General features: G+C 44.9%; 1 protein-coding gene across 2 annotated transcripts in view; it reads left to right on the plus strand.

Annotated features, from left to right (window-relative positions):
* Positions 1-4,850: 4,850 nt before the first annotated feature.
* Positions 4,851-23,190, plus strand: part of GRK7 (G protein-coupled receptor kinase 7) — a 29,379-nt gene continuing 11,039 nt past the window's right edge. For both annotated transcript variants that reach the window (XR_007155698.1, XM_047875564.1), the window contains exons 1-2: positions 4,851-6,102; positions 7,415-7,852. Coding sequence is in view for 1 of the 2 variants with exons in the window: in XM_047875564.1 (XP_047731520.1) it covers positions 5,491-6,102; positions 7,415-7,852 (1,050 nt within the window). In the remaining variant the exon portion in view is untranslated. The remainder of the gene's footprint in view (positions 6,103-7,414; positions 7,853-23,190) is intronic.

A 23,190-nucleotide genomic window follows, 5' to 3' on the forward strand; every position in this document is an offset into this window, starting at 1 on the left:
TGGTTTGACTCCTGGCTGTTCCTGTGGCCTCATTTGCTGCCACATATCTTCTCCCTTATTCAGGACCCTCCACTGGTCTTTGGCATTGAATGGGCTGCTCCCACTTCTGGAAATGCACTCCCCACTTTCCTTTGGGTAATGATGATATGCCAGTATACATTCATTAATTGTAACAAATGTAGCACTCAGGAGGGAAGGACGATGTTGATAGTGGGGGGAAGCTATGCATGGGTGGGGGCAGGGAGCAAGTGGAAAATCTGTCCTTTCCTCTCAATTCTGCTCTGAATCAAAAACTGCTTTAAAAAAGTTAAATTGTTAAAAAAAAAAAAAAGAACAAACAAAACAAGAGAGTGTTAGATGAAAGTGAAAGGAAACTGGCAAAGTGCTAATAATACCGATAATAAAGTTGGCTGATGAGTATGTGGAAGTTCATTTTACTATTCTCTGTACTTTTATGTATGTTTGAGATTTTCCGTAACAAAAAGCTCTCTAAATATGGTGTGATAAAATGATGATTTTTATCTCCTGTATGACTTTTATACTTAGTCCTCTAAAATTACCTTGTGTATCACTTCTTTCTAATTTCACTAAGAAAACCTCAGTTGTCTCTAGAACTCTGTTGAAGAAAATCTAGCAAGACCACCCATTGATCTTACTGTTCAGAATTTCAACAGAAAAGACAAAATGGTTGAAAACTAATTGTTTTGTGAGAAAATTCTGTGACCACATTGAAACAGTAGTCTACAATTTATCTAGCTCCTTTCCCTCTCTTCTCTGTTTAGTATTCAACAAATTTTAACTGATAAGATATCCTTGACTTTTTCAAATTATTAAAATATAAAGCGTAGTCAGCTCTTGTTGGAAGGAGAAAGACCCTTTTGCTTTTCCTTCCAGTAGAGGGCTTCTACTAAAAGAAAAAAGCAAAATCTTTATTATGGAAGGATTTAATTCAGAAGTTGAAGAATAACCTGGCTTCTTTGGGTATCCGAATGCTAATCTATTAGTCTGTCTCAGAACTTACATTTAATGTACAAAATGTCTTGTTTATGAGACACATCGTATCAAGTTACATTATTTCATAATTTTTTTAGATTATTTTATTCTTTTATTTTAAATTTATTTTTAATTTTTTTTAACGTTTATTTATTATTGAGAGAGAGAGAGAGAGACACAGAGCATGAGCAGGGGAGGGGCAGAGAGAGGGGGAGACACAGAATCCAAAGCAGGCTCCAGGCTGTGAGCACAGAGCCCGATGCGAGGCTCGAACTCACAAACTGTGAGATCATGACCTGAGCCAAAGTCAGTCACTCAACCAACTGAGCTACCCAGGCACCCCATGTTCTTTTATTTTTTGGAGAGAGAACAGAGGAGGAGCAAAGGGAGAGAGAGAGAGAGAGAGAGAGAGAGAGAGAGAGAGAGAGAGAATCCCAAGCAGGCTCCAACCTCAGTGTGGAGTCCAGATCCCATCATCCCATGATTCCACAATCATGACCTGAGCCAAAATCAAGAGTCAGATACCAACTGACTGAGGAGCCCAGGCGCCCCTATTCCATAATTCTTGATCCTCAAATACATATGCTATTGGGCCGTGCAGAGAACTGTGGATTGTAAGGGAGTGTCATGTTCTTACTAGAAACTTTGCTTTGCTATTTTCTTTATCCACAGATATATTTTCAATATTAAAAATCCTTAGAGAAGCAAACCAAGCATACCATATTACTAATTTAACCCAATGTTTTATATTCTTTGAGTTTCAAGTATATTATATCACAGCATTTTAAAATTTAAGAATATCTATATCAGAAAATAATGCTTGAAACCACATGATGCCAAATGTAATGGAAGATGTGAGTAAAGAACATGCTTTTCCTTTTCTCTAGGTTACAAAATTAATCATAAAAGGTAGTAAAATATTTTCATTGTTTTCCCAATGATAAAAGTTTATTTTTCTTTCAAAATGAAAGATCTCTTTTTTTCATATGACAGAGTTTAGTTTCTGTTTTTATGAAAGAATGCAGTAAATCATTTAGTTACATTAGTTTATTATTATTTATTAGAACATTAGTCACTGAATGAATCTGGTCTCTCTGTCTTCTAGCTGCACCAGACTCCACAGCTTTCCAGGGTCACGTGAAACCCTGAATTGGCCGCTCTATGCTATGTGAGCATTGCACACAGAAACCCACCTTCTTCCACATTGCTTAGGTCTCTCCTACCTCCAATCTGAATATCAGAAAAGCATAATTGTATTCTTTTTATTATTACTATTTTTTAAGATTTTATTTTTAAGTAATCTCACACCCACCTTGAGACTTAGACTCACAACCCCGAGATCAAGAGTCACCCCCCCACACACACACACCAAAAGCATACTTTTTGATTAAGTTTTGATGATTCATAGTCATCACTTAAAAGCTAGTACTTTCGATCACTTCATTGTGCCAGGCACTGTTTGGCATTTAATTCTCATAAGAACCTACTCAAGAATCAGCACTTTATTTCTGTTTTCAGATAATGAGACTGAAGCTCAGAGAAGTTAAGTAACTTGCTAAAGATTCACACAGCCAAGACTTCCTGGAGTGAGATTCAGCTCTCCCAAGCAGTCTCGGAGTTAGTGCTTGTAACCGCTGGGCCACATCTCCAAGTTTTCTGGTACTTTTCCCCCTTGGCATAGGGTGTCCTGAATGTGCGCAGCGCTTAGCTCGGCTTCTAAAGCTAAGGATACAATGCTGTTATTTAATTGGATCTCCAATTACCGTTTCATCAAGTTGGGAAAAGCCCTGGACCCTAATTGTTAGTAATCACATAAAGTGTTGTCTTAAACAGACCTCTTTTTTTTTTTTTCAGGTAAGTAAAACTTAAAAATAATGACACTCTGTTTTAAATTGCCAGTAGGCAACATGCAGTCATTTTATAGCTTCTAAACTCTGTGTTCAACTATTATCTACATTCTGTTCTCATCAATTAGATAATTTTCAGTTAATAAGGGAGGTGTTTTGTTTGTTTGTTTGTTTGTTTGTTTTACCCAGATGGCCTATGGGATTACTGATTAGAAAACAAACAAACATAAGAACAATTCCTCTTCATGACAAAACTAGGTAAAGAAGGGTTAACTCTCTGCTGTCCAATAGGGTAGCCACTGGCCACTTGTATCTGCTGAGCATTTGAAATGTAGGTGGTTTGAATTGATATGTGTGGTAAGTGTCACATACAAACATATTCTGAAAACTCAGGACATAAAAAAGTACGTAGGGGACCTGGGTGGCTTAGTCAGTTGAGGGTCCGATTTCCACTCAGGTCATGATCTCATGGTTCACAAGTTTGAGCCCTGCATCTGATCTGGCTTTCTGCTGTTAGCACGGGGCCCGCTTCAGATCCTCTGTCTCCCTCTCTCTCTGTGCCTCTTCTGCTAATGCTATCAATGTCTCTCTCTCTCTCTCTCTCTCTCTCACAGAAATAAACATTTAAAAATGGCAAAAGGAAACATTTGCAACAGCAATAAAAATATAATTTAAAAAAAGGATGTAAAATATCTCATTAGCAACTCATATCAATTATATGTTGAAATGATACTATTTTGTATATAGTGGGCGAAATAAAATATATTATTAAAGTTAATTTCACTTGTTTCTTTTTCCTTTTATAACTGTGGCTATTAGGAAATCTCAAGTTCCATGTGTGCCTTCACATATTTCTATTAGACAGAGCTGGGCGTAGTGATTACTAGAGATAAAGGAAGGTATTAGTCCAAGTGGAATCAAGCCATTCATAACATATATGTTCATCACTGAAAAGCATTCTTTTTTCAGCGATAAGGTTAAATACCGATGTGATGACAATTCTACCATTTTCTCAAAGTTCTGCCCTGTTCCATTGCCATTGTATTCATATGAACCACAGGAAAAGGCATTTCCTCCTTAAGAGACATTCTCAGACCGGTTTTTCACTACTCAGAAATGTGGACCCAGGATGACATATCAAGAACAAAAAAAAGTACCAACATTTCTGAGCGTGGTCACTGGCGCAGATTGCCTGTCTCTACCATAGGGGTGATGGTTTACAGTGCAGCAGTGAAAGCCAAAGTGCACCCATGAGTTCATTACATAATTCTTGGTAGCATGAGGCCAAGCGTGTATCTGCTCTGGGGAACGGAGGGCAGGCTCCGACAGGCCGACCGAGGTGGTCATGATGATGTTTGGACAGAGTGTGTGCTAGAAGTTGTTTGTTTGGAAAAAGATTGACCAGCTTCCCCCCTCCCCCCCCCACCCCCCTCCTCTCTCTCTCGCTCCGATCTCGCTCTCGCTCTCGCTCTCTTTCCCTTTTAAACACTCTGGCATAATACTGAATGACTTTGTTTTTAAGCTGCCTTAGCCTTGCTTTGTGAAGAAAAAGCCTGAGTACTCTTTCCCTGTAGGACACAAGTGTTATTTTTGGAGCAGAGGTTCTTAGCCTGATCTCTGTCTAAACCAATTTCTGTTCTTTGTGAGGTCGTGGTCTGGGGCGGCTCTGAGCGATCTCCGTGGAGGAAGCTTCCTGGCTTCGTGAGGGAGTATTGGCAAAGATGTTGAGGGGCCACGCCTGAAACTGCGCTGCTCTGGGTCTCAACACAGAAGAGGCTCGTTCACATTCGGATTCCACTCATTAGATTGTGCCCTTGGAACAGTTGCAACCACATGTGGTGAAGTGGTGTTCTTTTTCTGCTTATGTCACTTCATGGGATGTTTTGGGCCAAGATGACCCCCCCCCCCTTTTTTTTAACCCAGTACTTTAAGTCTCAGACTCCTGGGAACTAGGAAAGCCATAACTGGATGATCTCTGCGGACTGTTCGGGGTGCAACTGACTGTGGGAAAGCCACGGTCCACTCTGAGGGCCGCAACATGAGTCCCCGAGGGCCTCTGGGAACATGTCTCAGGACTCAAAGTTCAGAGCATCCCCTTCTGTAACCTGCTCTGTGTTGGGCTGCTAGACACGGAAGAAAACCTCCCCTACCCCTCACAGTTCCTCTACCTGACTGACCTGGCATTTCCTGGGAGTTTACCTAGCTTGAGCCTGGAAGGAAATGTGTAAAATTAGAAGGAGTTTAATAAAATAATGCTGTCGGCAACAAATAGTATACCACCTTATAATGACTCCTTTCCTTTGGAAAGTGGTAACTGTGTATTCAGGAAGCAGGTATGTATGTCCCCACGATGAACAAGTGGCCTTCACAGGTGTTTCTGGCTGCTTTCTTCTTGGTGGATGGGAGCATGACCTGTGATGTGCCCTTCTCTGGCCGGCTATACATAGCCAGCAAAGCTTCTTACAAGAGAAACCTCTTTCTGTACCCTCCGCCAGTGCTACCCGTGGACTAGAAGACTCCCTGTAAATCCTCTGGAAGCTACTGAACCTTGCAAGGGAAACCATCCAGCTGGCCCCCAGACGTACTGAGTCCCCACCGCAGCTGTGCATCCTTCCTTTTCTTTTCCTGGGAGCACACCTTGTGCTCAGCTATGGTCGACATGGGGGGCCTGGACAACCTGATTGCCAACACAGCCTACCTGCAGGCCCGGAAGACCTTGGATGGAGACAGCAAGGAGCTGCAGAGGCGACGCCGGAGTCTGGTGCTGCCCGGGCCACAGTCCTGCACCCAGCTCCGCCAGTCCCTGCCCCAGGACTTCAACAACCTGTGCGAGCAGCAACCCATTGGCCGCCGCCTCTTCCGGGACTTCCTAGCCACAGTGCCCCCATACCAAGAGGCCGTGGCCTTCCTTGAGGAGGTGCAGAGTTGGGAGCTGGCTGAGGAGGGTCCTGTCAAGGGCAGCATGCTGCAGGGGCTAGTGGCCACTTGTGTGGCTGCTTCTGCTCCAGGGCACCCACATCCCTTCCTCAGCCCAGCTCTGGCCACCAAGTGCCAAGCAGCCACCACCGAGGAAGATCAGATAGCCCTGGTGGCACAGGCCAAGGCTGAGGTCATGGCCTTCTTGCAGGACCAGCCCTTCCGGGATTTCCTGGCCAGCCCCTTCTATGACAAGTTTCTGCAGTGGAAGGTCTTTGAGATGCAACCGGTGTCGGACAAGTACTTCGATGAGTTCCGAGTTCTGGGGAAAGGTGGTTTTGGGGAGGTAAGTGTCTCAGAATGGCTGGGCTGGAAGGTGAAGTACACAGCATAAAAGGATTTGGTTTTACGTTAACAACAACAACAAAAAAACCTCAAGAGGACCTACTTAGAACTGATTTCAGTGCCTCCTGTGGAGAATTCCTAGCTGGCTCCCACATCTTTTTTCTGGCCACCATGTGAAATAAAATGAGAGTGGGTTGGGAAAGACAAACAAAATGTGGAGTTGGCCAAGAATCTTTATGATGGTGTCTACGCCAGGAGCACAATGAAGTGCCCCCCAGACACGAGAATGATAGCAGCACACGACCACGGGAGCTCTCCGTTTCCCTTAATTGTGGTAATGGACTTGATTTGAGAAAACTTCAGGTATCTGAGGAAACATTCATCTTGAAGTAAAGTTGAGAATCAATTTTATACCACTGCCATGATCAGCTCTTTATCTTTCTAACTAGAAAAACATTTTTTGACGTAAAATTCACGTAACATAAAATTAACCAGTAGCCATTTCAGTGGCATTGAATACATGCATCATAGTGTTGTGTAACCATCACCTCTGTGTAGTTCCAAGACATTTTCATCACCTTTGTACCCATTAACAGTTACTCCCCAGTCCCCTCCCCACAGTCCCTGGCGACCACTGGTCTGCTCTCTGTCTCCATGGATTTGCCTACCCTGATGTTTCATCTAAATGGAATCACACAATATGTGACCTTTAGAATCTGGCTTCTTTCACCGAGTATAGTGTTTTGGAAGGTCACTAATGTTGCAGATATATTAGTACTTTCTTCTATTCTATTGTGTGGGTAGACTACATGTCACTTACCCATTCATCTGTTATTGGGCACTTGGGTTTTTATGCCTTTTGGCTACTGTGAACAGTGCTGCTGTGAACGTTCATGTACATGTATTTTAATACCTGTTTTCATCTCTCTTGTGTATATGCCCAGGAGTGGAATGGCGGGGTCATGTGGCAATTCTATGTTTAACTTTTTGGGGAACCACCAAAATCTTCCACGTTTTATGTTCCCACCAGCAATGCACAAAGGTTCCAGTTTTTCCACATCCTTGCTAACACTTGCTATTTTCCCTTTCTTTTTCATTATGCCCCCCCTAATGGGTGGAGGGTGCAGAGTACCTCACTGTGGTCCTAGCTCTTTCTTGAAGAACCCCTATTGCTTTTGGCTTCTCTTTTCTCAGAAGCCTGCCATCTTTTCACCTCACCCGATTTCTGCCCTTTCACCCTCTGTCCTTGCTGTCTTCTCCCACTAGTGCTTCTTTCTTCTACCTCATCCTCTCCCTTTCTTTCTCTCTCTAAGGTATGTGCTGTCCAGGTGAGAAACACTGGTAAGATGTATGCCTGTAAGAAACTGGACAAGAAGCGGCTGAAGAAGAAAAATGGTGAGAAAATGGCTCTTTCAGAAAAGGAAATCTTGGAAAAGGTCAGCAGTCCTTTCATCGTCTCTCTGGCCTATGCCTTTGAAACCAAGTCCCATCTCTGCCTGGTCATGAGCCTGATGAATGGGGGAGACCTCAAGTTCCACATCTACAGTGTGGGTACACGGGGCCTGGACATGAGCAGGGTGGTCTTCTACTCGGCCCAGATGACCTGTGGAGTGCTGCACCTCCACTCACTCGGTATTGTCTACCGGGACATGAAGCCGGAGAATGTGCTTCTGGATGACCTCGGCAACTGCAGGCTGTCTGACCTAGGGCTGGCCGTGCAGATCCAGGATGACAAGCCTGTCACACAGAGGGTGAGTGGCTCTCCCTTGGTCCCAAGGGTGGGGTACAGAGTCGGAGAGAAGGGGAGAGGGCTGATCTATTCCCAGGGCAAACAGAGTGTTGGACATAATTCTTCTAATTTCCTTCTCCCTAAAGCCCTTATATTGTCATCTTGCCTTAAGTGGAGTGATGTAAGAGGATTAGCTTAACTGGTTATTTGGGGGTTACTTTGCTCTCCTTTCCTGGCAGGCACAGGGAGCTTTCTTTTTGAGTTGGAAATGGTCTGTGTTTTCATGGTGAGATGGAAAGAGCTGAATGCATAGTCGGCATGTAGTATGTTCCACCAATAACCACCTCCCTGGTGCTACATTCCTGAGTCCATAAAGCCTCGGTTTCCTCCTCTGGAAAATTTTAGGGGCTGGGTCCTAAAATTCCAGGAACCTAGGAGGTAAATTTTAATAGGATAAGAAAAAAGAAGAAACCCCTAACACTTAGCACATTAAAGTAAATATCTCCTTTCCCGTTGAGTGTGGATGGGGGAATGTTTTACTTTGGATACAGATGAAATTCTGAATGAAAATTTGTAGCAGAGAACAAAGGCAACTAGTTTATTTTGATCAGTTTGTTTCAAAGTGGCCTGCAGAGAATTCTTTGATTAAAAGGGTATTAATTCTTTGATTAATTAAGCAATTATGTTAAGTAAACAATACAAAATCTCTGGGATTCTGACAGGTCCTTACCTTTGAGTTTCTGTGCACAAAGGTGGGAGACAAGGGCCCAAGTCAGGTTCTTAAACATTCACTTGAAACTTTGTTTTTGTACAGTTTCCAGCTTACAAGGCAGCGAGGACAATCAGCCAAGGAAGTGAGAAAAATCATGGCAAGTTTGGGAAAGCGCAGGTGATTTTATGTGGCTGTAACATAAGGGATTTTGACAAGATGTGTAGGGCTCAGATCATACAAAGTCATTGGAATACTTTCTTTTGGGGGTTGAGGAGCCCTTGAAGGGTTTTAACAAGGGGAATGACGTGAGTAGATTCACATTTTTAGAAGACTAACTTGGATTGTAGATGGAAGGTAGAGGACCTAGTTAGGAGGGATTGAAGACAGTAGGATTGAAGACGTGGGAATAGATTGGCACCATTGGAAAGAGACCTGCTGGGACATTAGGACCAGCTGGGTATGGAGGCAAGGAAGAGGGAGGGTCTCTAGCTCCAATGACTGCATAGAGGAGTAAAACTGTTGGAAAGCTGGCAAGTTCAGCGGTGATTGTGTTGTATATGTGACAGGCAGGTCCAGATGTTCCCTGGGCATTTAGACCTATAGGTCTGGTACTGTGGAGAAAGGTCTGGGCTAGATATTGGGATTTGGAGTCATCGTGACTTGGGCAGCATCCAAGAGGAGAGGAGCAAGGATAGAAGCTGAGGAACATGAACGTGTAGGGGATGTGGAAGAGGAGCCTTGAAGAGGTTAAATAAGCAGGTTGAGGGCTAGGAGTGGCATAGTCATGGGAGCTGTATCAGTTAAGGTTGATCTCGGCAGCATACCATAGAAAACCCAAATAGCAGTGAATTAAACAAGACAGGGCTTTATTTTCCTTATGTAACAAGTAGTGTGGAGATTAGTGGTGCTGGCATTAATTCCACAGCTGCAGGATGATGAGATCGACATCTCTGAGATTTTGGTCCTTTCCATGCTCCATAACCGTCTGAATTTGGAAGAGAATCCTGAGCACCAGATAAGAAGACAGTCTAGCAGACATCTTGACTTTGGTCTTGTAAGATCATAATCAAAGAACCTTGCCATGCTGTGCCCAGACTTCTGACCTGAACTATGAACTAATAAAGGAAGGTAACTGGGGGAAAGATTTTTGTATGATAGCATCAAAATGAATAAAGAATATTAGCAAGGTGCTGGACATTGTTAGAAGGACAATGTTGTCCTTTCTAATAGGGCTCAGAATGTGTACCATCTATCATAATAGAATGTGAGGCTGTAACAGAATTTGAAACTCTGGACTTGATTCTTCCAAGTGGGTAACTCTTCCCTAGGTAGGAGCTAGGCATCCTTGGAAGGGCGCAGTCCCTTTAAGGCTATTGGGGGACACTAGGTAAAGCACTTTGGACATTGCTGTATAGGCAATAGGGAGCCATTGAAGGTTTTTCAACAAGAAAGTGGCATGACCAGAGTGACCCTTTAGGAAGATGCTTTGGACACTATGTAAGATGAATTAAAGGAAAAAGAGACTGGGTTTGGGTCCCCACAAGCAGCAACTAGAAGGATCTACACAGGAGGTAATGAAGGTTGAGGAAAGGCTTTGGGCTCTGAGTAGTCATATGCCCAGAGTTCAGCAGCCCCTGGCCTCTCACCTAGGCTCCATCACGACCCATATCTGGACTGACTTCTCTTAAAATGTGGTTGTCATCAGTGGACGGGATGAGGTGAGCACAGAACCACTCCTAAAATGTGGTAACAGAGGGAGACACCCCAGGGAAGAAACACACAGGTGTCTCCACTCAGGTGTGAGAAAGGCCAAGGCAGACACACCGGGAGAGGCAGGGATGTTTAAGAGTGCTGGCTTGGGAGGCATAAAACCTGGATCCCTGTCCCAGCTGTGTCACTGAGTTACTGTCTGCCATTTTAGGCAGGCCTAAGGGCCTCCTTCGTCTCCCAAGTTTTATGAGTCTGTGAGATAAGTCTTTGAATTATTTGGAGGAAAAGACTTGGAAATTCAAAACATTAACGTATGGAATAGTTACTATGATTCATGGGACTATCAGTCAGGGTTCTTATGGAACAAAGTGAAGTTACTTAAGAAGTGAAATTAATAGTTTTCATAACTAAGAAGCTCAGAAGACTGGCCTGATCCAGGTGCCTGAGCAGTGTCCCTGGGGATCTCTCCCTCTGTTTCCCCACACTGCTGTCCTTCACGTTAGCCTCACTCTCACTCGGGTGATCCCCCCATAGAGGCCATCTTCATACATACCCTACCAACTGAGCAACCCCATGGACAGAAAACACTTCTTTAAGAAAAATTCCTTCACATTTCCCAGTGAAGACTCTCAATGGACAACTTAGGTCACATGTCCAAGCACAACCGATTTTACTGGCCAGGATGCAATCACTGCTATTCCCAGGAGCCGGGGAGAAGGTCTGTCGTATCTAAACACGAGAATGTGTTCTCCAAAGGAAAATCAGGATGGAAAAGAATGAGAAATGGATGTCAGCTAGGCAAAAAGCAGTAGATGCCCCTAATAACTGCTGTTACCTCTGTGGTTTGAAAAGTTTGAAAGACTTCTGACCCCTTAATCAAGGGATGATGGGACCCTCACAGAAGATTCTGTGAGGTAGGAATATTAATAGCTCCATTTTACAGATGGAGAAATTGAGATTCAGAGAGGTTAAGTTACCCACTCAAAGTCACATTGCTGATATGTGACATGAATCTGGGTACATCAGATTCGAGGGCACTTACAGATTTTGGTTTTGGTTTTGGTTTTGATTTTGAGACAGAGACAGCATGCACATGCATGTTGTGTACACACGTGAGTTGGGGAGAGGGGCCGAGGAAGAGGGAGAGAGAGAATCTTAAGCAGGCTCCACTCTCAGCACAGAGCCTGACTCAGGCTCGGTTTCACAACAGTGAGATCAAAATCTGAGCCAAAATCAAGAATTGAATGCTTAACCGACTGAGCCACTCAGGCGCCCACGGGCACTTACAGTTTCGTTTCTACTCCGTTAAATTCACACAGAGGGCAGGACATAGAGCCTATGGTTTTTAATACTATGAAAGGCTTTCTCTCAGTAAACCTCAGAATAAGTACATGTGATGACATTAGCATATCTTCCTCAGCCTGGTCTGATGTGGATACCAACCACAAATCTACTTGAACTCCCAGAGTGAAGACTTCAAAAAGGAGCACCCCCACCTACACAGGGAATGATGTGACTAATGTCTCAGAGCCAGCCTCCCACACATAGGCACAATATAACTAAACATGGTCCCAGCCACTGTCTGTGTGCATTTTTAATAAATGTGATAAGCACTCCTGCCTGTTCTCAGCTGACATCTACATGCATACAATAAAACTAATTCATATCACTTTTTTAGAGACTTCAGGAAGATATAATAGGAAAATTGGGCAGTGGGACTCATGCAGAGAGACTTTCAGTTTCTGAATTCTACGTGGAGAACAGTGGCCTTCAGATTTTATGGAACATGAGTCTTTAAGACTTGCTGTTTTGTCAGGAATGGGAATGAAATTAGAACAGTGACCAAAACCTTTTGACACATTTGGTTACCTTGTCCTGCTCTGACATTTCTGACCAACTCCTCATATTCAGGGGGATCATGGGTGACAGAGGTTGGGCATTATATTTATTTTGAAGTCTCTTTTGTCCCAAATACAATGCTAGAGACACACTGAATAAGTGATTTAAAAAAAATTTTTTATGCTTATTTACTTTTGAGAGAGAGAAAGAGAGAGAGAGAGAGCACGAGCAGGGGAGGAACAGTAACACAGAATCCAAAGCAGGCTTCAGGCTCTGAGCTGTCAGCTCAGAGCCCGACGCAGGGCTCAAACCCATGAGCTGCGAGATCATGGCCTGAGCCAAAGTCAAATGCTTCACTGACTGAGCCACCCAGGTGCCCCTGAATAAGGGAGTTTTAAAAGATCTCAGAATGTGTTTCATCAAAATTAACACCCACAGGGGTGTCTAGGTGGCTCAGTCGGTGGAGCGTCTGACTTCAGCTCAGGTCATGATCTCACGGTTTGAGAGTTCGAAGCCCACATCCAGCTCACTGCTGTCAGCACAGAGCCTGCTTTGGATCCTCTGTTCCCCTCTCTCTGCCCCTCACCTGCTTGCGCTCTCTCACAAATAAATAAACATTAAAAAAAATTAACACCTACATACCTCACAATCATTATGACCCTGCTCCAAAATTTTTTCTCTTTGAGAATTTACTTCTGAGAAACAGTGTAAGAGCCTTACAGGAGAGGAATTCTGGTGATTTCTTGGTCACACATTGGTCTCCACCAAAATTACAACCACTATCATTAACTAAATTAATTCCTAGTAATTTTTGATCACTACCAGAACTTCAAATCCATTTTCAAAGTATTTACCACTGTTGAAAGGCATTCAGAAATATTTGTTATAGTCTTAGAATTATTTTTAACATCCCTTCATTCAAAAGGCAGTCATTCATTCACTCACTCCTTCATTCAACATATATGTACCAGCATTTCCCACACACCAGGACTGTGCTAAACCTAAGAGATAGAATGATGAGCAAAAAATGGACATGATTTCCTGCCCTCATGGAACTTAGTCTAGTGGGGAAGATAGAACTTAATAATTACTCACAGGAATGTAAAATTTCAATTATGACAAATGCTGTGAAGATGTGGTACATGGGCATCTCCAAGGAGGATTTGACTTAACACATGAGAGGCAGAGAGTTAACCATAAGGGAAATACAACGTAACCTGATATCAGAGGGACAGATAGGTATTCACACAGCAAAGTCCTAGGAGAGTGTCTTGGGCTGGGTTTCCTGGAAACAGACTCAGACCCATTTCCATGTGGAAGACTTATTAAGGTGCATTCTCAGGAGATGTATGCATGAAGAAGGCAGGACTTGGCAGAGGGAGAAGCTGACCCACAATGAAGTGGAAGGAACTAAGACCTCAGTCAATCCTTCAACAACTCTTGAGTTGGGATGGCCCTTCAGAGGCCGTACCTTTTAGGGATCCCTTAAAGGGCCAGTCAGTGACCTGGGCCTGCTGCTACAGGGGGCAGCTTGGGGCTAGGCAGTTGCCTGGGGTGGAGGGCCGTTCCCAGGGTGAGGTGCAGCTGTGAGCCATCAGCAGTCAATGCTCCCAGCCAGGGTTGGCCATATAAGTTCCAAGCTTCTTGCAAATTGCTAATGGAGGACCCTCGTTCAAATATCAGCAAAAAGCTTTCTCCAGTCTTCCATGATCAATCTTTCAACAAGTCGTGGTGGTTTTTTATTTGCTATTCAGTGTCACATTCCCTCAGGCTTGGAGAGATAGGAGTGAGGGAAGACCCTCCTAGGCCTCAGGGCCCCACCCACTAGCTGGGCCTGAGGAAGCATGTGCCTGACCCCAACCCTGAACCCAATGCTGCACCTGAGTCCAGGCCTCCACAGGGGCAGGGACTCACAACTGTTGCTGAGCAGAGACAGTGGAGGAGACAACCAGGAGCCCACGACTGGGAGGCAGAAATGTGGCAGGAGACAGGACTGTGTGTGAGCCAGGCTGCAAGCCGCAGGCACATGCTTCATTGTCTCATTGGACTTAATTTACAAGATAAAGATTCAATAATGGGTCAAGACAGTCTCTGTACAACTTTTAACCCTAGCACTGGGCTGCTGCTGGGCACAGGACGGCATTAGAGGCTGGCCTTGATCCCAGGAGGAGTGGAGGCCACACCTGAAGAGGGGATCTGGCCAAAGTACCATGGTCTCCACTCCAGGTCGGATCGCCAGTGCAAGGGACCTGTTGCTTTTTGGGAAATAAAAGGAAGCCAAGAAAGGAAAAGGACAAAGCAAGAGGAAATGTGGTTCAAATGAAGCCGGAGAGGTGTCAAGGGCCACACCAAACCTGGCATTACAGGCCATGTTAAGGACTCCAGTTTTTTGCTTAAGAGTATCAGAAAGGAGGTACCTGGGTGGTTCGGTCAGTTGAGTGGTTGTGTATCTCTTGATCTCAGCTCAGGGCTTGATCTCAGCTCAGGGCTTGATCTCAGCTCAGGGCTTGATCTCAGAGTCCTGGGTTCAAGCCCCACGTTGGGCTCCATGCTGGGTGTGAAGCCTACTTAAAAAAAAAAAAAAGTATCAGTAAGTCTATGAAAGGATTTAATCAAGGGAACAAAATACTTAGATTTCTGTTTTGAAAAAATTAGTCTGGGGGCACCTGGGTGGTAAGCGTCTGACTTTGGCTCAGGTCATGATCTCATAGTTTGTGAGTTCGAGCCCCAGGTGGGGCTCTGTGCTGACAGCGTGCTGCCTACTTTGGATTCTTGCTCTCTCCGTCTATGTGCCCCTCCCCCACTCAACTCTCTTTCTCAAAAGTAAACATTTAAGAAAGAAAGAAAGAAAGAAAGAAAGAAAGAAAGGGAAAGAAAAGAAAAGAAAAGAAAAGAAAAGAAAAGAAAAGAAAATTAGTCTGAAGTAAGAACCGACCAGAGGGGATTCAGGTGGATTATGGTCATTTGTAATCCAGATGAGAGAAGGTAGCAGCTCAGATCACAGAGCAGCTCTGGTGGAGCCAGAGCACAATGGATGAATTGGGAAGAGATTTCAGAATGAATAGGCCTCAGTGATTTGGAAAGGGTGTAAGGGAAAGAGGGGTGTCAGGGGTGATTTATAAGTAAGGTTGTATCACAGGTACAGACTTGGACCCTGAGTATAGTGAACCAGGCACACAAATGCTTGCCTTCCTAAAGCCCCAGGACAGGGAGGAGACTGACAAGTAAAAGGGCAGTGAGAAAACATGTGAACAAAGTTGTCCAAGTCGGGTGCCTGACATTGGATTGTGGTGTCGGGAAGGGCTTCCGGGAGGTGATGACAACTGAGTTGAGACTTAAAGGCAAGCAAGCTAGGCAGGTGAGGAGGAAGGGTAAAGGCTGGGCAAAGGAGTCCTCAACTGAGGGCAATTCTGGCCCCCAGGGGACTTTTGGCAACCCTTACAGGCATTTTGGTTGTCGTGATGGGGGAAGTGCTACTGGCATCTGGTGGGTAGAGGCCAAGGATGCTGCTAAACATCCTATAGTGCACAGCGCAGCCCTCACCACAAAGAATGATCTGGCCCACAATGTCTGTGCTGTCACAGTTGAAAAATCCTGCCGAGCTAAAGGCCTGAACAAGAGGCCCCGGGGCTCAGGCACAGAACGACTCTGCAGCTGCCCAGAGTGTGGAGTCACTGGGTGGGAAGGGTGCAGAGAGTACAACTGGAGAGTATAGCAGATGTCAGGCCCTCGGAGGCTGGAGGAGTCAGGCAAGGGCATTTGAACTCAGGGCCTAGGGTGCTGGGGAGCCATTGAAAGCTTTCAGGCAGGAAAATGACAAAGCAGGCTTGGAAGGACACTCAGGAAGAGAGAGTTGGGATGGCAGTAAACAGGAGGACCTGGGAACTGGATGACGCTGGAGATACATTGTCCAGTGAGTTGTGGAAGTGAGGAAGGAGAGCCAGGAGGTCTGCAGGGGCGGCAGGAGGGGACTGTCATGCGGGGAACCAAAAAGTTGCATCATGGAAGTTGATGTGGACACGTGTTGGCAGCCCAGAGGATCCATTCAGATCAGGTGCAGCTGATGAAATATGATCCTCAGCGTCAACCAGATGGAAGGGGTATGTGTGTCAGTCCTGGTTCTGACACTTACCGTGGCTGCGGTGCACAGACTGACCCCTCACGTGGGGCACTCGGCCATAGGGATGCTGAGGACTGAGGGCCAACCCAAGCTGTGCAGGGTGCCTTCTTGTAATTGGCACAGACATGCCACTTAGGCTGGCTTAGCCCTGCACTTGACCCCAGGCTGTCTGCCTCTTAAGCTTAATGATAAGATTAAGAAACAAGGTAGATAAAAGCCTAGCAAAGGGTAAACCTTTAGTAGGTACTCAAGAAATGATTGTTCTGATTATCCTACCAGAAGCCAAATACCAGACCCCTCAGTCACAATTCCTTCTGTTGCATTGTTTCTGCCTCACCTGTTGGCACTGGGCTTCTCAGGTGACCTCTGCACCTGTGCTTTGTTCTCTGAGAGGCACAGAGAGCCAGCAGGACTATGGGGCCGCAGCAGGTGCAGTGGGGCGGGGGCACGCAGCTCCCCTGTAGACTGAGCCCATCAGGCACGTAGTTGCCTTGCTTCCTCACAGTCACATGGTACTCACTTGTGGTTTCATTCTGAGCATCTTAGAGACACCATGGAAAATGGGCCTCAGCCCTCTGCCGGAGAGATCCACTAGGGAACGTGGAGCCACCGAAGAACACACTCCAGTGGAAGAATCGCGACTATCGATCTCTGCCCGTGTGCCAGGCCCTGAATTTCAATCTGATGTAGTCTCAGAGGTTTTGGAGTCTTTCTTCTTGGGTAGCTGTCCTGCCTGAGACAACCGGAACCCAGGCTTGGTGACCGTGGTCTCTAACACCTGTTAAGGCTCTGCTCTGTGCCAGGCTTTTGGGAGGTATTCAGTAGGTCTTAGCGCTTTAATCCTCATCACAGTCCTATGAAGTAAGAGCTGTGAGGCAGGGGGTGACCAGTAAGTGAGAGAGCTGGAATCCGAACCACAGCAGAATGACACCAGGCTGTACAGCTGTGGAAAGCATTATTGCAGAAACCTCTCTTTTGGATCCCCTGCAGGGGCTCTCTGAAATAGGTGTCCTCCCTCGGCTGTCACAAAAAGCAGGAAGCCACCTCTGGTGAGGCTTCTGCTGCCCACCTAGGAAGTGGCCAGCAGAAAGCAGACCAGGTGCAAGAGCAGGCACTCTGGAGGCTGCAGCCTGGGGCTGAGCACGCAGGCGGAGCCTCGGAGCTGAATCCCCTGGGGTCTCAGGCCGCATTCCTCTGAGGTCTGCAAAGGCCACCGCTTAAAGGCGCAGAGGAGCAGCTGGGAACGAGAACAAAGCGGCCAGGCCCCCCTCGGAGGAAGGAAGGAGAGAGCCCCAGGAAACAGCTGATAGCGCTAAGCTCAGCTTGTTTTTTTCCTCTGCTCAACAGTTCTCCTGCCACGGCAAACAAAAGATGTACATTCTGATTCCCTCTTCTGTTTGGATTGTGCTGTCGAGTGGATCTGGTTTGTGATGAGCTGGGGTTGGGGGGGTTGGAAGAAGCATCCCGGGCAGTTTCTTTCTCTGCTGGTCAGTTTGCTGGGCCACCACCAACAAACCCAGAGAGCTTCCTTTTCTGCATATTTCTCCCCACCCGGTCATCAACTCCAGTCTGGCCTGGTCACACCAGGGGCACGACGCTGGCATTTCTTCTAAGGATGGAATTTAAGCTTGCCAACTTTTCAGATTCAGTGGGAGCTGGAGGTTTACTGGTGACTTTGACCTTGAAGGACCTGCACGTACACAGGCATACTTGCACACACACCCTTTTTTTATGGATACACAGAACTATTAAGTTGTGAACTGTGCCCTCTCAGTCCCATTGAAAGTCCCCTCCCTGTTCTCAGCTCTGCCAGGGTCACAGTCCACTGCTGTCCAGAGCCACATTGGGACTGCCCAGCCTGGCCCTGCCACTCAGCTCCCATGGGCCCAAGGGTAAGAGTGAGGACAGCTACAGGGCCAGTGGAAGCCAGCATCCAACAGCAAGAGTAATGTAAGGGGCATCTGCACAGGTCCTGACAGGCTGGCTCTGATCCTGATCTGAGACTAGCGTGTGCACCTCCCTCCAACTTTCAACACCTGTAGGTGTCAGGAGGTCCTGATGGGCCTAAGCAGTACACATGTGTTGACTGTAGTAGATGCACTTCTTGCTGCCCCCTGCGGGGGGGAGGGTGGAGTATAAAGGAGGCGTCATTACTGGCTTCCTAAACCCTGTGCGGTGTGATGCTTGATGCCCTGCCATGCTGGGGATACCTTGTTTTGCCTGACCAGGTCTTGACTATGTAGGTCCATCAAAAGGCATTGTAAAACCAAAAGAAAAAAAAAGGGGGGGGGGAAGGAAGGAAACAAAACAAAAAACATACACAAAACCTCCACTAAGTGTTTTGTTGCTGCTGACACTTGGGTGATCCCTATAGCCCTGGCAATGGCAGTTCTGGTCACATGGACTGAAAGCGACTGTTTTGATGACAAAGAGACTGATGTGTGGGGGCCCTTTGTAACTGCAGGAGTTAAACTAAGCTGTGAGAGGTCAGCATGGTTGGACCCTGCCCCATGCTGCTTGGCTAATTCTCTCCTCCCACCCCACTCTGAGGAGGCAGTTCACATGCAGAAGACAAATGGCATAAAGGGCAGGCAATTAATTTTTTCAGCTGGAGGCTGCGATGGAATTTGGGTGCTCAGAGTCTGGCGTGTGCCTCTAATTCCATTCTTCTCTGTGAAATACCTCCACTCCTCAAGGAGGTGGTGCCCTTCAAAATTCCATCACTGACATTTTCTGTCTTTAGGGCCAAGAGGTAAAGATAGTCCTGAAAACTATTTGGAATGCATCTCAAGCTGCCCTGCATGCTGTCCTGTGCTCCTTCCATTATACCAAGAGGCTGTAGTGCTGTGAGGATGGTGGGCCGACTCTTCACTTACTTCCCTGGGGAGGGAGCAAGATGGTCCTGGAGGATGGCTCAGGGTCTGGTCCCCACCTCCTAGCAGAGGTTGCTTGTGTGGAGCAGCCCAGCCAAGCCTGATGAGCAGAGATACAGGCAAAGGATGAAGAGCTTGTTGGGGAAAGGGGAAGGGAAGCAGCTTAAGCAAGAATGAACCAAGATGAGGGCTTGGTCCTTGATAGATAGAGAGAGGGAACGAGAGGACTCTAAGGGGAGCAGAGAAATCTGAAGGGAACTTGGAAGAGTTTGAAAAAGCCAGCTCACCTACTTCCATAGAGGCAGTGCAATGTCGTGGTTCAGAGTGCAGACCTGTGTGTGAATCCTGGGTGGATGACCCCAGGTAAGATTTAAACCCTCTGTGGTTCTGTTTTCTAATCTGTAAAATGGGAGATAAAATAGTTTCTGTCTCATAGGTTTATCATAGAGATGAAACGAGAAATTCACGTAAAGCACTTGAGAAAATATTTAGCATGTAATAAGCACGTAGTAAGTATTGTACATTATTTCCAATTTTCTCCCCAGCCTGTGTCTTACATCCTTTGTTTTAGGACAAGGCATGTTCTCTCCTTTCACCCTATACCTTCTACTGAGTAACCGATGTTTATCTGGTGTCCTGATTAGCTATTTTAATCCTTTCAGTCACTCACCTCTGAAATCTGCTAATTGGAAGGGGGCCACACACACAGCAAGCTCACAATCAGTATTGCTAAGTAGAATTTACCAATCACCACCATCTAAACTGCACTTGGATGTCGTTTGTAATCTTTCATCATGCCTCTCCAACCCCAGCAGAAGAGACTGAACCAGAGAGAAGCTGGACCCAGGAACATATAGCTCAGCTGAGAGTTGTAGAGAGTGAAATACTTTGTACAGGGAGACCCTCCATCCCCTCCACACCTTAGCTCTCAGAATGAGAGCAAGCAGGCTGACCCCTTTCAGATGGGGTATTGGAGCATCTCTGTCTGGGGAAACTGAGCATGCTAACACAAAAGGTCTGTGGATACTCACAGGTGGGTCCCCATTGAAATGGCTTGGCAGGATCACCCTATGGTGAAGCCCATCATTTGACAAGCTGCTTGTCAGCTTTAAACATGAATAGTCAAAGATCATTTATTATTTGAAAGAACCTTCCAAAATGAAAGACTATGCAAAAACCAACAGAAGAAAGAAGCTTATAGAGAGCAGAAACAATGCAATGAATAGAACATTTTTTTATTTATAATTAATATCATATGAGATTTAAGAGGAAATACTGCATCCATGAAACAAGAACAAATGCTAGAAAACAAGAAACATTCAGAGAAGAAAAGGACATTTGGAAATAAAAAAAAAATCATGAATAAGTTTGCAGAACAACATGGATAAATCTCAAAACATTACGTCAAAAAAGAAAAATCAGACACGAAAGAATACCTACCATACAATTCCATTTACATGAAATCCAAGAACAGACAAAACTAATCTATGGTGACAGAAATCAGAAGGTGGTTGCCTGCAAAGTAGGGAGGAGAATGGACTAGAAAGAGACACAAGAGAACTTTCTGGGTGGATAAAAGTATTCTATATCTTGTTTGGGTGGTGCTTATATGGGTATATTCAATTATCAAAATTTATTTAACTGAACATCTACTATCTGTGCACATTTTTCTATGTTAATTGTATGTTAATAAAAAACATTTGCAGAAATGAAATTTCGGTAGAAGGATTAAGCCTCTAGATCTAGCTATTAATTTATAGGAAACACTAAGGATAGAGGAACATGTTAAATGATACCACAGGGATGCTATCAGCAAAATCTCACCTGGGATACTCTATAGTTTAGCCACTTTTTCTAACAAAAACTTTCAGAGGACTGGGAGGCAGAGAGATGAGGTATTTATATATTCACAAAAATTTATGAGACATACCAAGCAATTACACTGTATTAACCTTATTTGTATAACAAACTATTTATAGGACAGGTTTACAGGACAAGTGGAGAAGTGTAAGCATGTCCAGATTTTGATAATGATAAAGAATTGTTGCTATTTTTAAAATGAGATAATGGTATTGTAGTGCTTTGGCATTGTTTGTTTTTTAAGTGGCCTTATCTTTTAGAGATTCATAGTGAAATACAAGTGATATGATGTCGAGGATAGTCTGGGGCAGTAGGAGTGGGTCAGGGATAAGAGATGAAACAAGATTGACCATTTGTTGATAATTGTCAAAGCTGAGTGTAGCCTATACTGGATTTATTATTCTCATCTCTCTTTTGTGTATGCTTGAAATTTCCCATAATAAAATACTTTAAAAAAGAAGAAGAATTGGAGAAAAAAATAGAGGGAATGTCCTGGAAAGAAAGAAGGAAAAGAAGAGAAAAGAAAAGAAAAGAAAAGAAAAGAAAGAAAGGAGGGAGGGAAGGAAGAAGGGAGGGAGAGAGAAAGAAAAAGAAAGAAAGAAAGAAAGAAAAAGAAAGAAAGGAAAGACGGAAAATAAAAACAAAAGATAAGAAACATAGGGGATTCATCGAGGATTTCCAAAAAGAACAAGAGAGGAAAGAAAATGGAAGGGAGAAAATGATCAAAGAAATAATATGAGAAAGTTTCCAGATTCTGACAGCCATTAGTTTCTGGATTAAGCAGCCAACCAGTAACCAGCATCACAGATGGAAAAAGCCCCCCACCAAAGTACATCATTGAGAAATTTCATCAGGTTTGTATACTGGCCCACAAACCTCACACACCTTCTCACAGTCCCTCTCTGTCTCTTCTCTCTGTTTAGGACAGCACCCTCCTGGCTCCACTTGTAGGCCCAGTTGCTCCTCTACTTTTAGAATTGGAGGAAATATCATACTGTGCGACGTGAATCCTGGTTTCTAGGCAGCTGCTAAAGGTCTGGATGACATATCTGGAAATACAGACCAGTTAGATTTGGGGAATCCTTGATTCGTGGAAGTAGGAGATGGGAGGGAGCTGGGCAGATGGATTCCCCCTCCTTCCCTCTCTCCTGCAGTTCCTCTTTATAACCCTTCCAGAAGATTCTCTTGTGCCTGGTGAACCGGCAGCCACCCAGTAATGCCTGGCATTGCATCCCCTTCCCTCACTCCTTTTTCCCCTTCTATGTTCTTATAAAAACTTTCAAACATGTAGGAAAGAATTCCACATCAAGAACCTGTATACCCATTATCTAGCCTTTACTGTAGACATTTGGAACAGCTTTACTGAGATATAATTTAACTGCCATAAAACTGACCCATTTAAAGTACACACGTCAGTGGGTTTTAGTATATTCATAGAGCCATGCAAACATTATCACAGTTTTAGAAATTTTTCTTCACCCCAGAAAGAAATCCCCTACCCTTTAGCATCACTTCCACTGCCACCCCCCACCCCCCACCCAACCGTAAGCAACCACTAATGCATTTCTTGGCTGCATGGAATTGCCTATTTTGGACATTATATACACATGGAGACATACAATATGTGGCCATTTGTGTTTGGCTTCTTTAACTTGGCATAATGTCTTCATGATTCATCCATGTTGTAGCATATATCAGTACTTCATTCCTTTTAAGGCCAATGTTCCATTGTATGTCATCAATATTTTATTAGATTCACTTTGTCACATGTCTATCCATTTATCCATCCCTCTATTGATCTATTAATCTGTCTTACATCTTTTATATATTTTTTTAAATGTTTATGTGTTTATTCTGAGAGAGCGAGAGCGAGAGCAAGACAGAGCATATGAGCAGGGGAGGGGCAGCCAGAGAGGGAGAGAGAGAATGCCAAGCAGGCTCCATGCCCAGTGTGGAACCCAACCCTGAGACCTTGACCCGAGCCAAAATCAAGAGTTGGATTCTCAACTGACTGCGCCACCCAGGTGCCCCTCTTTTATGTATTTCTAAGCAAGCTCATTCCCCCTCTTCCCCAACCCTTAGCACCTTGACCTTGCACAAGGTCACCCTAGGTACAAAGGAAGCTGGGAGATGGAGTGCTTAGCCTTCTGGCCTCTCTAGTAGAGGGATAGAAGGGAAAAGGGAGACTGGGAATGAGTTTTTGCTATTTTGGCATACAGTGTTTCTCAATCTCATCCTCATCTCTC

This window comes from Prionailurus viverrinus, chromosome C2 (genome assembly GCF_022837055.1).
Source record: "Prionailurus viverrinus isolate Anna chromosome C2, UM_Priviv_1.0, whole genome shotgun sequence".
Taxonomy (NCBI): domain Eukaryota; kingdom Metazoa; phylum Chordata; class Mammalia; order Carnivora; family Felidae; genus Prionailurus; species Prionailurus viverrinus.